The sequence below is a fragment of the Phocoena phocoena genome, chromosome 20, assembly GCF_963924675.1.
Source record: "Phocoena phocoena chromosome 20, mPhoPho1.1, whole genome shotgun sequence".
In the NCBI taxonomy this organism is placed as follows: Eukaryota; Metazoa; Chordata; class Mammalia; order Artiodactyla; family Phocoenidae; genus Phocoena; species Phocoena phocoena.
Window position 1 is genome coordinate 13622534 of NC_089238.1, and position 16895 is coordinate 13639428.

A 16895-nucleotide genomic window follows, 5' to 3' on the forward strand; every position below is an offset into this window, starting at 1 on the left:
TTGTTCAAGCAGGTAGAGAAAGGCCAGAGGCATCAGTGGGTCTGAGGTTCCTGAATCCAAAGAGATACATGAGTGGACCTGAGAGTTGCTCGTGGGGTGGCAGGGTGGGTGTATGGAAGAACCACCAACTACTAAGGAGGAACGACGACACAGGTAGGTGGGCAGAGGTGGCCACCACTTCCCATGGGCAACCTGACATCTATGATCTCATGTGATCCTCACATCCACCCATCTTACAGGTGAGGAAACCGGAGGTTCGAAGGAGTTAAGTGACCTGCCTGCTGTTGCACACCTGGAGGGGGGTGGTGGGCGGAGAGTCTCTTCCCAACGTCTAGGCCCTCTTTCCCTGGACCACAGGCTCTTGCGGAGCACTGGGGAGGTGGGGGGCTTGGGAAACGGGGGCGGGTGTCCCAATTTGTCTGGGATATGGCACCTGTTCACCAACTCTGAGTCAACCACAGTGAGGGCCTGGGAACACCAGGTTGCCCGGAAGGCTTGGCAGGGAGAATGCCAGAATCCATAAGCAACGTCTACCATGGACCAGAGAGGCTGGGGGAAACTGGATGAGGTATTTACCCAATTGCTTCTGGAATAGATTTCTAAGCCCTAATGGACACAAGCCTTTTCCCCAATGTATGGTCATCCCCTCCAAGATATTGTGTGTTCAGTTCCAGACTACCACAACAAAGCAAATATCACAATAAAGTCACATGAACTTTTTGATTTCCCGGTGCATATAACACTTATGTTTACACTATAGTCTATTAAGTGTGCAATCGCATTGTGTCTAAAAAAAACAATGTATATACCTTAATTTAAAAATACTTTAGGGCTTCCTTGGTGGCACAGTGGTTAAGAATCTGCCTGCTAATGCAGAGGACACGGGTTCGAGCCCTGGTCTGGGAGGATCCCACATGCTGTGGAGCAACTAGGCCCCATGAGCCACAACTACTGAGCCTGCGCATCTGGAGCCTTTGCTCCACAACAAGAGAGTCCGCAATAGTGAGAGGCCCCCGCTCACCGCAACTAAAGAAAGCCCTCGCACAGAAACGAAGACCCAACACAGCAAAAATAAATAAATTAATAAACTCCTACCCCCAACATCTTCTTTAAAAAAAAAAAACACAAAAAACCTTTAAATGCTAACCATCATCTGACAACACAGGGTTGCCACAAACCTTCAATTTGTAAAAAAACAAAAAACAAAACCCGAAAAAACCTCTGCAGTATCTGCGAAGTGCAGTAACAGGAGGTATGTCTGTACAGAATGTGGCCTTTTGACCTGAAGGGATTTCTACGAAGGGTCAAGGAAAGGAGGGTTATTGTCTTTTTGTTCCAATTTATTTTTAAATAAATTTAAAAAAAAATCACGGATGCCAAAGTGGGTCATTAAAAAAAAAATGTGGTATGACCAAAATTTTTTTTTTACGATTTTCCCTTTTTGTTTTTAATTAATTTTTTTTTTTTTTTTTTTTTTTTTTTTTATTGCGGTACGCAGGCCTCTCACTGTTGTGGCCTCTCCCGTTGCTGAGCACAGGCTCCGGACGCGCAGGCTCAGCGGCCATGGCTCACGGGCCTAGCCGCTCCGCAGCATGTGGGATCTTCCCAGACTGGGGCACGAACCCGTGTCCCCTGCATCAGCAGGTGGACTCTCAACCACTGCGCCACCAGGGAAGCCCAATTAATTTTTTTATTTTATTTTATTTTGGCTGTGTTGGGTCTTCGTTGCTGCATGCGGGCTTCCTCTAGTTGCGGTGAGCAGGGGCTACTCTTCATTGCGGTGCGTGGGCTTCTTGTTGCGGTGGCTTCTCTTGTTGCGGAGCACGGGCTCTAGGCATGCAGGCTTCGGTAGTTGTGGCTCACGGGCTCTAGGGTGCAGGCTTAGTTGGGCTTAGTTGCTCCATGGTATGTGGGATCTTCCCGGAGCAGGGATCAACAAACCTGTGTCCCCTGCATTGGCAGGCGGATTCTTAACCACTGTGCTACCAGGGAAGTCCCTAAGGCCGAAATTTTAAAAAAGTGAAATAGAATAAGAAAATATCAGAGCTTACCACAGGTGGTAAGGCTAAGTGTTGTTTGGTGAAATTTTATGGGCACTCAGTTGGAATGTAAGATGTATTTCATTCAAGAAGATCTGAAAAGGGCTTCCCTGGTGGCGCAGTGGTTGGGAGTCCGCCTGCTGGTGCCGGGGACGCGGGTTCGTGCCCCGGTCCAGGGGGGATCCTGCATGCTGCGGAGCGGCTGGGCCCGTGGGCCATGGCTGCTGGGCCTGTGCGTCCGGAGCCCGTGCTCCGCAATGGGAGAGGCCAGTGAGGGGCCCGCGTACCGCAAAAAATAAAAATAAAAAAATAAAAAAGAAGATATGAAAGATGCTGTTTTTTTAAGAAGTCTGTTTCTGGAATGGGACATCTCATGTAGTGTCCTGTGGTAACTTTGGTAGAGTTTAAATTAGCAGTCCCACAAAGAAAGAAAGCACATGCTGAAATTTATTTTAAAAGGGAAGGCCGTTTTTATTAAACTTGTACATTTAACTTTCTTCCTTTCAGAATCCTAATTAAAAAAACTTATGTTTCTGCTTACTTAAAAAAAAACAGAAAACAAACAAAGGAAACTATTAAAACATCACTTTTGTGATGGGAAAGGAGGCAACAGGATTCAACATAAGCTAAGAAAACTATACCTGGAGCAAAGAAATAAATTGAAGAAGAACCGACTCCGATCTAGGGCTAGAACATCTGCAACGTGCACAGCCCTTCATTAAGAGAATTTCCAAAGCAAACCCATCCCGGGAGACCAGGGAGCAGCCCTCTTACCTTCTGGATTAACAAACAGGCCAAAAGCCCTAATGATCGCGCAAATACAGACAAATCACTCTATTTGAAAAAGCACACACGTGTTCGACACTTGTCTCTCCTCCCTTCGCAGATTCTCTTCATTAACAGGGGGTTGAGGAGGGCAGCCCCTTGGCGACAGGGCGTTCACAGGACGTAAGTGTTCTTCACCAGGTGCTCCTTGTCGTCCCCAGAGCTCCAGACAGTACGGAGGGTGCGCTCCTGGTTCCTCCGCGCCACCCTGATCAGGCAGACCACGGAGGCTCCCAGCAAGAGGAACAGGACCATCACGAACAGCCCTGCCAGGACCACCACTGTGGATGAGAGAGAGGCCTCAGAACCAGCAGGACGAGGCGGGCCATAGCCAGAGTGTCCACGTGGGCTTGGGAGGTAGACCAGCAGCCCTTGGGCCAGACGTCCCCCCACCCCAACCCAGAAGGCTCTGGAGAACTGACACTGCTTAACAGGAAGTCCTCAAGGAGAGTCCCTACAGTCTTGAGAAGGAGGTTCCTGAAAAAAGGAGATGCTATGCTATGTGCACATGGACAGAGTGGCTACTTGTGTTCCTCCTTTTTGAACAAAAAATCCCCACTTCAACTCTGTACTACCCTGCCACCTCTCTGCGGCAATCTGTACAGGAAAAGCACACATCTCTGGTGTGTGTGTGCAAACACACACCCCCCTCCCCCAACCAGCCACAGAGAAAGATGTGGCCCTGCAGCTGGCTGGGGTGGCTGCCTGTGGAATGAGGAAAGGGCAGAGGCATGGGTGTATTCGGAGCAGGGCCGGGAGGGGACCCTCATGCTCCTAACTGCCCAGGTAGATTTAATAGTGGTTGCCCCACTGCAGTCCCACTGGTCAGTTAAGATGCTTTTTCTTCAGGTGGGGCTCCACCTAAGGAATGTGGCCTCCTATGGCAGGTACCCGGCTCCCTCTCCCCACTTGGCTGCAGAATTGGACAGGGTCAATTCACTCTCCATCTCCAACCGTCCAGATCCTTATGCCTGGCAAACCAGGTTCCAGTTTTATTTCTCTTCTAAAGCAGAGCAGACACACAGGCCAGGCCTGGACTCCTTAACAGGGAAACAGGTGGAAAGAGGCCAAACCAGTGTGGCAGATCTTTTGTGCAAACACTACCATCCATGATTCAGGCTCAGAATCAGAAACAAAAGCTAGAGGAGGCCTAGCCTCCTTGTCAGACCAGACTGCTTGGGGACAACAGCACTGGCTGGGGCCATGCTCCACCCACACATGGCAAGGGCTTTCCACCCTCCTTTGTTATCACCCATGACCAACTCTGTACACCCCATGGCAGTAAAGATCCCCCCCAAAACCTGGAGTTAGTCCCAGGCCTGCGTGCAGATCCCACACACCTCAAACAGTAGGAGGTGTCCCCCAGTCACCCCCAGGCTGCCTAGGCAGAGACGGCCTCACTCTTAACCCGTTTATTACACTGTACAATGGGACAAACATCCACCACATGTTCCAAGCTGCCTGGCCGTTCTCGTGCAGAAACACGACTTTCTAACAAAACGACGTTTACAGTGAAGGATGATGGGCCCAAGACAACATGAGCCTGCAAAAAACACAGCTGAGCTTAGTCAAGGCAGGCAGGTGGAGGGGCCAAGAGGCCGTTTACCTTTAGTGCGGGGCAGGGCAGGATACAACTGCTTGCCTGGAAGAAAACACACAACCCTGAGGTCAGCTTTCAGCCCTCCTCCCCTCACAGCTGCAGCCACCTGAGGATTCCCCTCAGCCCCGGGCCTTCACGCTCTTTCTGAACGGCTTCTTCCAGCTCTTCTGAGGGTTCTGAGACCTTGCCACCCCAGTAGGGACCTAGGACACATGTGCCCAACAGCTGGAGCCACAGCCCACCCCCTTCCCCACCAGGGAGCCAGAGAAGACTAATGGCAGAGTCCAAATGACAGCATTTCCGAGGCCTTCATTTTAGGGATGAGGAAAGGGACTAGTGTCCTCTCGGGAAGGTTCATCTGCCCATGGTTGTTTCTTGGATTTAGGAGTCAGGCAGACTCACCGAAGCAGCGCTGCATGCACTCCTCCTTGGAGAGGTAGCTGTTTTTATTGCCCCGGCATCCGCCGTAGATGAAGTTATCACAAGAGTTCTTCTCGGCATTAAAGTACCAGCGTGGGAAGGATGCGCGGCAAGGCCCAGTGATGGCCTTGGCAGTGCAGTGTTCTGGGAGTGAGACAGCCCAAGGGATACAAATTAGCAGGGCCCAGGAGAGGTGAATGGAGCTAGAATGCTCCCAAGCAGTCATATGACTGCCAGCCAATGGGGAAAACATCTCTCTGTCAAAAGAAACTTGGCCATTACAGACATGGCCATTCTGGCCCACATTTTCAGATATCTTTCTCTTTATGGCCAGACTACACTGTTATGGAGGTTATTCTATGTCAGTCACTGTTGTAGGCTCTACATGTGTTAACTCGGTCTCTGAACTTTCAAGAGAGGTCTGAACTAGGCCCCTCATTTCATAGTCAGGGACTCTGAGACAGAGCTACAGTATCCCGCCCACAGCGCGCAGCTGGTGGGAGGCAGAGCCCGCACGCCACTGCTGCCTCTCAAGCAAAGCTTCCCAAGGGCGTGCTGTGTCACATCCTGCTTCCTGCTGCCCCAGGGCATCCTCATGAGTCCTAACACCTGGGAAAGGTCGGGAAGCCCTGCTCTACAATACCCTTAATGGAAATCCTCAAGTGTGTCTCAATTCCCAATTAAGTAAGAAAACATGTTTTTTAAAAGTTATACCTTCATAGTTGAAAATATCACTGGACAGGTCATCAGAATCCTGCCTTCTGGGAACTGAAACACAAACATCCATGTCAGGGAGGCTGGAATGGACACAGGGCTAGCTGGGGCTGAGTCTAAAGGGGCCCACTGAGGTACCTGGAAGGGAGTGGAGCCCCCCTCTGTGGGCAGCTTTGCTCCATCACCTCCCAGTCCTAATGGGCTCTACGGCACACACAGAATGAATGCCGGATGGGGAAGCCTGCCTGTCACCTCAGGGGTTACTATGGAAAATAATCCCAGCCACAGTTTCTGGGGTGATGAGGAAGACCAGAGGTGTCCACTCTCTGACACAGGGAGGAGGGTCCCTTATTCTCTTGGGGGAATTTTCTTCTGAAACAGGACAGAAACCAGAGTTACGATGCCAGTGCCCCATGGCTCTGGATGACCTTGCAGAGGCCGGCTTGGGAATAAGCAATGAACCCAGGCAAAGCAATGGTCAGGACAGTCACAGGATTCCTAGCCTAGCAAAACTGGAAAGTGACTTTAACCTAACTCTCAGCATTCTTCAAATCCACTGAACTAATAAATGCTCACTCTCACGTGGGTGCTGATGTCAGAGTCAAAGGACCAGAATCAAGACTGCAACCAGTGTGTGGCCAGTAGCTGACTGGGGGCCATCCTCAAATGGGGTGTGGGGGGACTCTCTCCCTCCACAGCAGGTCTCACCCAGCAGAACCCACTGCCTGGGGACTGGCCTTTGGGAAAGCTGGACTGGACTTACTAGTGCGTCTGAACCATTCACCCCCGGCTCCTGATGCAGAGCCCTTTAAGCATAAAGGAGGAACGGGGCAGCTGCTGTCAGCAGTACGAAGCAAGCTAACACAAAGCTCCAGATCAAGGACTGCAGTGGGAACGGAGGCGGGGGTGGCAGAAGACAGAGGACTCAGCACAGGGAGGGAGATGGACGGCAAGGATGACACGGAGCAAAGGAGATACAGCAAGCAAGGACGTGGGACAGGGCAGTGAAGACAGCACGAAGGCTGAGGCCAGGGGACTGGAAGCCAGCCCAAAGCGGGGGAAGGGGTCTGAGCCACATGCAGCAGTAGCCACAATCCCTTATCCCCCAGGAGGAAGCTGAGGTCAGCCAGGAAGCACTGTAGAATCCCTCAGCCCTCTTGTCTGCTGAACTCCCCAGAGGAAGGATGCTGGCCAGGAGCCAGAAGCTGGCAGCCCAGGCAGAGCCCGTGTTCGCCAGTTCTGAGTAAACAGAACCAGGAGGTGGAAGCCCTTGTACAATGCCCAAATTAAAAATGTCCTTTCACATTAGCCATCTGGATGGCCCTCATTCCATCCTGGGTCTTTTTAAGAACTTACCACTTGGGACAGAGGAATCTGCTCCATTCCTGGACAGATCATTGATGGTGTTCACTACAAGAGGACAAATAAACAGCACAGTGAGAAAGTGTACCTCCAAGATTGCCTGGTGAAACAAAACAAGCTGTATCCCTGAGGAGGCTTGGTCCTGTGTGCCTCTCACAGCGACTTCCATTTCTCCTTTATGTGGGCCCTTCAGTGCACATGCTGGACCACAAACCTGCCAGAACTTGGAAAATAAGGAACCAAGACTGCCCTTGTGGGTTAAATTTTAAGATCAACCAGCTGGGAATCCGAGCAAAGACGTGTGAAATGACATTATAAAAAGACAGAATGGCTTCCAGGGCCAAATAACCTGTGGAACTGTATTAACTCACCCAATGAATTAAAAAAGTGAAGGGCGTGGGACTTCGCTGGTGGCGCAGTGGTTAAGAACCCGCCTGCCAATGCAGGGGACACAGGTTCGAGCCCTGGTCTGGGAAGATCCCACATGCCACGGAGCAACTAAGCCCGTGCACCACAACTACTGAGCCTGCACTCTAGAGCCCGTGAGCCACAACTACTGAGCCCGCGTGCCACAACTACTGAAGTCCGGGTGCCTAGAGCCCGTGCTCTGCAACAAAGAGAAGCCACCGCAACGAGAAGCCCGCGCACTGCAATGAAGAGTAGCCCCCGCTCGACACAACTAGAGAAAGCCCGTGCAGCAATGAGGACCCAATGCAGCCAAAAATAAATAAATAAATTAATTTTTTTAAAAAAGATGCAGGTGTGTTAAAAAAAAAAGACTATGCACTCCCAATGCAGGGGGCCTGGGTTCAATCCCTGGTCAGGGAACTCGATCCCACCTGCATGCTGCAACTAAGAATTTGCAGGCTGCAACTAAGAGTTCGCAGGCCACAACTAAGGTGCCCGTGTGCCACAACTAAGAAGCCCACCTGCCGCAACAAAGAAGCCTGACAGTTGCAACTAAGGAGCCCATGTGCCGCAACGAAGACCCGGCACAACCAAATAAATAAATATTTTTTAAAAAGTGAAGGGTGTGCTCAGCACTGTGAATGTATTTCATGCTACTAAACTGTGCACTTAAAAATGGTTAAATGCAAAAAAAAAAAAAAAAAAAATGGTTAAATGCGAAATTATACGTTTTATATATATATATATATATATATATATATATATATATATATTTTGTGTGTGTGTGTGTGGTACGCGGGCCTCTCACTGTTGTGGCCTCTCCCGTTGCTGAGCACAGGCTCCGGACGCGCAGGCTCAGTGGCCATGGCTCATGGGCCCAGCCGCTCCACAGCATGTGGGATCCTCCCGGACCGGGGCACGAACCTGTGTCCCCTGCATCAGCAGGCGGACTCTCAACCACTGCGCCACCAGGGAAGCCCACGTTATGTATATTTTATCTTGCACACACACAAAGCTAAGAGCGTGGGTGCAAGTGCAAAAAAGGGAGCGCTGGCAGGGTCCAGGAGGGAGGAACCCTCCCTTGTGCAGAGGCGTGGGGCTGGCCTAACCTGATGCCATTACACATTCCCATCACAAACCAGCTCCTCCAGTTCTGCCTCTCCCCTCAACAAGCAATGTTCTGGGAATGTCGCTGAGAGGTTTGCCTACACAAACTAAGGGTGCAGGCACAGGGACAGAAGTGTCTGGTCCCTTTGGTGGTTCTGGTTCTCATTATAATTAATTAATAAACTGGCATTCTCATTATCATTTGGTTCTCCACAGAGCTAGCCTGCCTGGGAGAAAATATGTTGGCAAAGAGAACGCCTCAGGAGCTGTGCAGTGCAGCCACGCTCGGGTGCCAGCAAATGAGCTTTCTGGGACGTCAAGGCTGGGGCCAGACTCTGGCTTGACCTCTAGGAAGATAGCTGTCTGCCTTCTCCCAGCACAACACTACACCCTGTGGCTCCTTGCAGAGACATCCCGCCTTAATGCCCACTGTCCACTGCTTGTGTTCTTGAAATTTAACTTTCCCCCTGAGAAACCAAGGAGTAACCAGAAGGGCATGTACATTTGCTACTGTCAACTCCTGATTGGAAAAGGACAGAAAAGGTAGCAAAAAACATTTCCCCTTAATTCCTTCCCTGACACTGGATCACAGCTGATGGCGGAAAACCACATACAATAAACGGTATTTTTCTCCATCACCATCTGGTAAGGTTGCCAGTTGCCCCCCCACCCCCGCCCCAAAACAGATGAGGAACTCATCTGTACAATCCAAAACTAATACCAGCCACCTCGGCTCTCCAAACACTTGCTGAGCGCCTTCCGGGCACTGGGCACACAAAGATCAATAAAATGTTCCTCAAGGCACTCAGTCACTGCTGGGCTTGTGTGTCTGTGCATTATGTTTTAAACCTCAGTTCACAGCCAAGACCACTGTTGTCTTCCTCTCTTTACACACAACTTTAATAAGCTTATCTGATTTCTGAATGCAGAGTTCAAAGCCAAGAGAGATTACAGCCAGTGTGGTGAGCGCTGAGGGCACCAGCACATTCTGACACCGAATCATAATCCAGAGTCTAAACACTGCCCGCCAAGCTGTCAGGAAAGGATGCAAGGAGTCCCGGAACAATGTTAAGGAAATCGCCAATGAAAATCTTTGACAGTTTGGCTGGCCCAATCCGCGGGTCTCTGGAACACCTAGGAAGGATCAGGCCCCAGAGGGCCAATATTGCACTGCCATCAGGTCTCAAGGAGTCCCTCGAGGCTCCGTTCAGAGCTGGTGTACACTGTTGTGGGGCTTTAGGTTTTCATTTACACTGGGAGGCTCTCGGGGTCAACATTATCTTGATTCCACAGAATCCCTCACGAAGGCTGAGAGAAGGATGGATTTCAGAAGTATGTTCTAGTTTTAACTAGTTATGACTAGTTTTAACTAGTCATAACTTGGCTGGCTGGGTGAGTTCCTCAAGTCATTTGTCCCAAAGGTAAAAATAACCCAAATGCCCAGGAAGCAAGGAGGGCAGCCCATCCGAGGAGACCTGGAGGACTCTGCTCATACCAGGCCTGGCATGGGACCTGCTCTCAGTAGTGGGAGAAGGGAAGTTGGGGAGAAGACGCAGTCCTGTCACCCCTCCCCTGGCTCCAGTCTGCGGCCTACTCTCCCCTTTCTGGGAAGAGGAGGGAGGATACCGCTGTGAAACCACCGTGTGGGCGACCTTCACACTGTGCCTGTTTCTTCTGCTTTTAAAAACGTCTCCCAGTTTCAGCAGTGAAGAACTTTATAAATGTCCCAATTAATAAAGTGTCTCTAGATAATAAAACTTCCCCAACAGCACTGTCTTACCTGTGACATCAGCACACTTTGCAAGACACTCCTCCTTGGTCATGTAATTATTGTCATTCCCTCCACAGCCTCCATACACAAACTGCTGGCAGGATCCATCAGTGACATTGTACCACCACCTAGGGATGGAGGCCCGGCATTTTCCCACACTCTTCGAAACTCGGCAAAAATCTAAAACACAACCAACCAGAGACCAGTTAGCTTGGCAGGGCAATTCTGGCAAGACAGAACATGCACAGACCTGTAGAAGGCCCACAGCTTTCCAGAGCCCCAAGAGGAGAACCAGAGCCTTAAGTTTCAGCACAGTTCCTCTGTGAGCTGTTTCTGAAGTGTCGCCATCAGGCCTACCTAGTGATTCCTTCTTTGTATAGGAAGGCATCATCTAACAACAAAGACACCAACCCACCAGACTGAACTGAATTTCAGTTGCGTGTTGATTTGGTCCCTGCCCCCATTATCAAACACACACACATCCAGTATAGAAAAAGGACTTTCAAAGGCAAAAAACCAGACTGCAGGATCCTTCTGGATATGTGCCCGTCTCACTGGGCCAAGGGGAGCTTAGCACTGAAAGGCCAGAGCTGGGACTTCCCTGGTGGCACAGTGGTTAAGGATCTACCTGCCAACGCAGGGGACAAGGGTTCGAGCCCTGGTCTGGGAAGATCCCACATGTCACGGAGCAACTAAGCCTGTGCACCACAACTACTGAGCCTGCACTCTAGAGCCCACGAGTCACAACTACTGAGCCCACATGCCACAACTACTGAAGCCCACGTGCCTAGAGCCCGTGCTCCACAATAAAGAGAAGCCAGCGGGCTTCCCTGGTGGCACAGTGGTTAAGAGTCCGCCTGCCGATGAAAGGGACACGGGTTCGAGTCCTGGTCCGGGAAGATCCCACATGCTGCGGAGCGGCTGGGCCCGTGAGCCATGGCCGCTGAGCCTGTGCGTCTGGAGCCTGTGCTCCGCAACGGGAGAGGCCACAACAGTGAGAGGCCCTCGTACCGCCAAAAAAAAAAAAAAAGAGAAGCCAGCACAATGAGAAGCCCGTGCACCACAACAAAGAGTAGCCCTCACTCGCTGCAACTAGAGGAAGCCTGCATGCACCAAAGAAGACCCAAAGCAGCCACAAATTAATTAATTAATTAATTAAAAAAAAAAAAAAAAAAAGAAAGCCCAGAGCTGGCAATGGTCAGGAAGGAAACACACGGTCTGGTGCTCTTAGCGCCCCACAGAAGGACCTTTCCTAACTTTTCCTGTCTACTCTCTGCCAGGATAGGCCACTTCATAGTCAAATTACCACAAGAGCCTCAGAAAGAAGCTCCCTAATGTTAGTTCCCCCAACTGCCAACCTTCCAGAGACAACTAAGGTCACTCCTCTGCTTCGGCGCTTATGATGGCTCCCCCAATATGAGCACACCAAGATGGGCTGGGTTACAAGGTGTCCTAAAATCTGGCCCCACTCTAGGACAAGGAAAACAGAACAATATTACAATTGCAGCCAGACAGATCTGCCTGCAGAAGGCCTAGATATCTGCTCTCTCTTAAAAAGGGACAGATAAACAAGTGCTGGAGGTATCACCTGCACTAGAATGAGACTTTCTCCTGGAGGAATCAGGAGGATTGAAAGCAACTTGGAAAGGGAGTAACCTGACCATGTGATTCAACGTGTGCTCTGCACCACCATAACACCCCCTCCTGGCACCACGAGTCCACATCACCTCTCCCTACACCCTGGCCTCCTACATCTCTGCCTTCTGGCATCAGGGCATTCCACCCTGCCCTGGGCCTAGCACAGGGCGCTTCATAAACATCTCAAATAAAAACATCCTAGGGCCCAAAACTTGGTTATATGCTGTCATTTACTCCTCCCTAGTTGTTTTCATGTTTGCTAGGTTTACCTCACCAACTAGGGGATGCCTTTCGAAAGCACAGAGAGCAGGATTTGTGCTTCTCTTGCGTTTCCCAAAATAATTCACAACGATGGGCAAGAAACCAAATGTTCCACAAAACATCTATCTATGGACAAAAAAGGTTGGTGCTATGCAAAACAAACACCCCAAGAAACTCACACACATACCAATAAATCACAGGTAACTAGTACAGCAGAAAAAGCATACTCTGAAGTAAAAAAAATGCTCTGTTAATTTGCAAGCAACCGTCAATGAAATCACCAGTTAGAAAGTATCTTCTCTGGGGACCTCCCTGGTGGCACAGTGGATAAGACTCCGCGCTCCCAATGCAGGGGGCCCAGATTCGACTAGATCCCACATGCATGCCTCAACTAAGAGTTTGCATGCCACAACTAAGGAGCCCACCTGCCGCAACTAAGGAGTCCATGAGCCGCAACTAAGACCCAGCACAACCAAAAAAAAAAAAAAAGTACCTTATCTGGATACTTCAGATGAATGGAATCATACGATATGTTCAGAAAAGGCAAATCAATAGAGACAGGAAGTAGTTTAGTGTTTGCCTGGTGTTCGGGGTGTGGAGCGGAGAGCGACTGCAAGTGGGCACAGGGATGGATCTTTTGGGCATGATAGAAATGTTCTAAAATTGGATTGGGGGGATGGTTGTACAACTCTGTAAATGTACCAAAAGTCATTGGGTTGTATACTTTTTTTTTTTCTGTGGTACGCGGGCCTCTCACTGTTGTGGCCTCTCCCGTTGCGGAACACAGTCTCCAGATGCGCAGGCCCAGTGGCCATGGCTCACGGGCCCAGCCGCTCCGCGGCATGTGGGATCCTCCCGGACCGGGGCACGAACCTGTGTCCCCTGCATCGGTAGGCGGACTCTCAACCACTGCGCCACCAGGGAAGCCCTGGGTTGTATACTTAAAACAAGTGATTTTATGGTATGTAAATACTTTACTAAATCAGTTTTTTAAAATAGGCCCAGGCACCTTTTGTCCATATAACACATCAACCAGAACCAGCTGGGTGTGCACCTGGAACAGGTACTTTTGACAATGTGCAAAGGTCACAAAACAAACGCAATCAACAAGGCCCAGGGAAGACACAGAAGGAGAAGAGTTCTTTGGTATATATTTCTGCCCAATCCACATGGCTGTCAAATGCCAGAGGCAGCACTGCTAAAAACAAGACAAGATGGAGAGGACCCACACGTGATCCACTTATGATCCAAAACTGAAAACAACATCAAGGCGGGAGCACCTCATTGCTGCCGAGGTTTGGCAACAGCCTATCCAATGCCCTGCCAAGCTGAGAGCCCTGGGGATCATTGACTGCTTTGTGTCCTTGCTTCCTGAGCAGCTTCATGTACAATCTTTTAAACAAAAACCCTGAGGGGGTAATTGTACACTTTAAATGGGTCAACTGTACAGAATGTGAATTATGTCTCAACTGAAACAAACACCTGAGAGCGGCCAAACAAAGCTCAAGCCAGCCAGGTGGGAACTGCCAGACACCACAGCAGAGAATGCAGCAGGGCGAACACAGTATAAAGGGTGAGAACTGGGTGGCTTTTCACAAGCAAGGGTGCCAGATACATCCTGTGCAGGTATAGAAGCCTGAAGGTGCATAAAGAGGAAGAGGGAAAAGCTCATCTAGGGATGGAGGGCAGTTACCTTGGTGAAGTAAACACTGCACAGAAGCTGGCCCTCATCTTTGTAGGCTCAGACAGGCACTCTAAGTGCCCCAGAGCTGAGGAGGCACAGAGATGCTGATCTTACTAACAAAGCACACAGGAGGATACTGAGAAAATAACTGTCCAGCGGGGTGGATGTGTACCAACATACCACCTCGGAGAGCAAGCTGAAATGGAGCAGGTGACTTGGAGTCACAGTAAGGAAGTTTTCCGTAGGATTCCTATGAACTTACTCTCTACTGGGATCTACCACGCAGACTAGAGGCTTGCAGCAGACAGCTCGGGAAGCGCTTAGGTCAAGAGAGCACAGTCAAGGTCTGCCTCTGGAACACTTACTTTTCTGACTTCCACCACTGACCAATGCCTCTTCCTGACTGGACCATTCTTTCTGTAGATGTGATGGTTCCTTCATTATAAATTTTGTGGGCCTGAGAGGCTATTCTGTCTCGGACGGCTGCTCATATCTGCTGTCAATGATCACACATTGATCTCATAGTTTAAGTTTCAGAAGCAGCCTTATTTTCAGTTTCAGGTTGCTTGGGTGGGGTAGGAGGGGATGGGGGTGACTTCATTTTTGTCCCAGGAGAATTTAGAAATGTCTCTTTATTAGGAGAGAACCTGGACTAAAAACACAGTATATCTGAAAAGACAGAATGCAGAAGACAGAATTGTTGAAGCTGAGTGATGGTCTATGGGCACTCATAAAACTGTTTTCACTCCTTTGTGTACATTTGAAAATTCCTATAATAAAATCAGAAAAAAGCTAATCTCTTTATTTTGTTTTTATTTTTTTAAAATTGGGGTAAAAGCTGATCTTTTTAAAATAAATTTAATTAGAGTAAAAGAGCTCTAAGGAGCAGATTAGTTGGTCAAAGCTAGGTTCAATTAAGATGAAATTTAACCACACACTTACTGTGTCAAGACAGAGTCCCTTCTCTGAGTATGGAGGCTTCTTGTCAAATGGAGAAAAGTCTCATTTTGTCACATGCTTTTACTAACTAAACTGCTTTTAAGCTTCCATCATATACATTTTTACTCTCTAGGCTTAAGGAAGTAATCTCATGAAAAAGGATTTTGTTTTTGTTTGCTTGCTCGGTTCGTTTCAAAGGAGAGAATGTTCCTTTAGGAAACACAGGCCACATGTTGTTCACCTCACTCCAAATAACATCAGTGCATTTTCTCTTTTGTTGTTCTCCAAAAATCTTGTACAAAAAGCCAGAAATACTTTAGTATGTAAGATGACTTCCATGACTTATCACCTTCCTTATAAAAACTTCAGGGCTTCCCTGGTGGCGCAGTGGTTGAGAGTCCGCCTGCCGATGCTGGGGACACGGGTTCGTGCCCCGGTCCGGGAATATCCCACATGCCGCGAAGCGGCTGGGCCCGTGAGCCATGGCCGCTAAGCCTGCGTGTCTGGAGCCTGTGCTCCGCAACGGGAGAGGCCACGTCAGTGAGAGGCCCGTGTACCGCAAAAAAAAAAAAAAAAAAAAAGTCAAAATACTATACTCTGGTAGACGCAGCTTAAAATCAAAATGAACCAAAATGCAGAGCATGACTTATTTCTTGACACCCCGTTTCACTGCCTTCACTAAGCTTGATGCCAGGCACATTCTATGCACAATTTCTAACAGTCACAATAAAACTGTGACTCATGCAGTAACACCCCCACCCCTGCCCTTTACAAAGCAGAACACTGAGGCTTTGGGTAGGTTAAGCTAAGCAAGCAGCAGACCTGTATATGAATTCAAATGGGTCTGATCAGAGAGCACAGGCACAAACAAGATGACCCCTTGGATGGAAAGAAAGAAAAAAACCACTATAGTGACAGGCAGTGGGAAAAACATGAAACTGAAGTTGCCTAAAAGCCAAAACATTCCTCAAGGCTTCATCACAACTGGAGGGCTCACCAAGGCCAGGCCCTCTGCTATGCCTGTTTATGGTGACACTCAATGACAGGGTCATAGACAGCCATACCAAAGAACTGGCCAAGGCTGAGGGAGACTCGGTTGGACAATTTTCAGGAAGTTATTCCTTAATAAATAACTGTTCTTATTAAGAGATGACGAAATGATATCCTGGTCTCAGAAAAGTTTTGGAAAACAATCATGAAAAATGTTTCAAGTTCTATTTCTGTGCCCACAAATGCTAGTGCAAAATTAAATACGTTCTGTAAGTTTTCAAAACAGAGTAAGAAAAACAGGGAAAAGCTGAAGGGCACCAAATTTGGATACACTTCCTTCAGAATATGGAAAAATGGAATTCCTGCCTTTCAGAAACAGTAACATTCTCTTGGAAAAGTATTAAAAATGGTTAAAATCACACACTATCTGACATATGAACCTAAATTACAAAACCCTGGCAGGCATTTTGAACACTGGCTATTACAAAATTGCCAAACAGACTGGTCTTTGTCATAGAAAACAGGTTTCTCTGGTTCTAAAGTTGCTTGAGCTTTTTAAAAAATTTATTTATTTAACTTTGGCTGCGTTGGGTCTTTGTTGCTGCGCGCAGGCATTCTCTAGTTGCGGCGAGCGGGGGCTACTCTTCGTTGCAGTGTGTGCGCTTCTCATTGCATTGCTTCTCCTGTTGCAGAGCTCGGGCTCTAAGGTGCGCAGGCTTCAGTAGCTGTGGCTCGCGGGCTCTAGAGCGCAGGCTCAGTAGTTGTGGTGCACAGGCTTAGTTGCTCCGTGACACGTGGGATCTTCCCGGACCAGGGATCAAACCCGTGTCCCCTGCATTGGCAGGGGGGATTCTTAACCACCGCTCCACCAGGTAAGTCCCTTGATACACTTTTTATTCCTGTGGGTGCTATAAACTGAAGAACACCAACTTCTTGCCTCACTGTATACTAATAAGCAAGCCCTGGATCACCTCACAAACTGGGAGCCGCTCATGAAATGGTCCTTCTCCTCCCCCCATCTGTTTTCTCTAGAGCGAAGGTCAGTAACCTTTTTTTATGATGGGCCAAATAGTAAATACAGGCAGAATAGTGTGAAATCATGCAGGGCAATGGGAACAATTATGATTGTTCCGTGAC

General features: G+C 48.9%; 1 protein-coding gene across 1 annotated transcript; it reads right to left on the bottom strand.

Annotated features, from left to right (window-relative positions):
• Positions 1-2485: 2485 nt before the first annotated feature.
• On the bottom strand, positions 2486-10421 carry SPINT2 (serine peptidase inhibitor, Kunitz type 2). Its single transcript, XM_065899325.1, has 6 exons — positions 10256-10421; positions 6955-7008; positions 5599-5652; positions 4867-5028; positions 4471-4506; positions 2486-3145 (listed from the first exon to the last, which is right to left on the bottom strand). The coding sequence occupies exons 1-6, from the start codon at positions 10296-10298 to the stop codon at positions 2979-2981; spliced, it is 516 nt and encodes a 171-aa protein (XP_065755397.1). The 5' UTR covers positions 10299-10421; the 3' UTR covers positions 2486-2978.
• Between the last annotated feature and the right edge of the window lie 6474 nt (positions 10422-16895).

What these genes read in the sequence shown, in the direction of transcription:
- SPINT2 (XM_065899325.1), bottom strand. Translation starts at nt 10,298, where the DNA reads ATGACCAAGGAGGAGTGTCTTGCAAAGTGTGCTGATGTCACAG. An exon ending in TGATATTTTCAACTATGAAG is followed by an intron (nt 5,029 to 5,598) that starts GTATAACTTTTA and finishes TCTCACTCCCAG; the next exon opens with AACACTGCACTGCCAAGGCC. An exon ending in GTGCATGCAGCGCTGCTTCG is followed by an intron (nt 4,507 to 4,866) that starts GTGAGTCTGCCT and finishes GTTTTCTTCCAG; the next exon opens with GCAAGCAGTTGTATCCTGCC.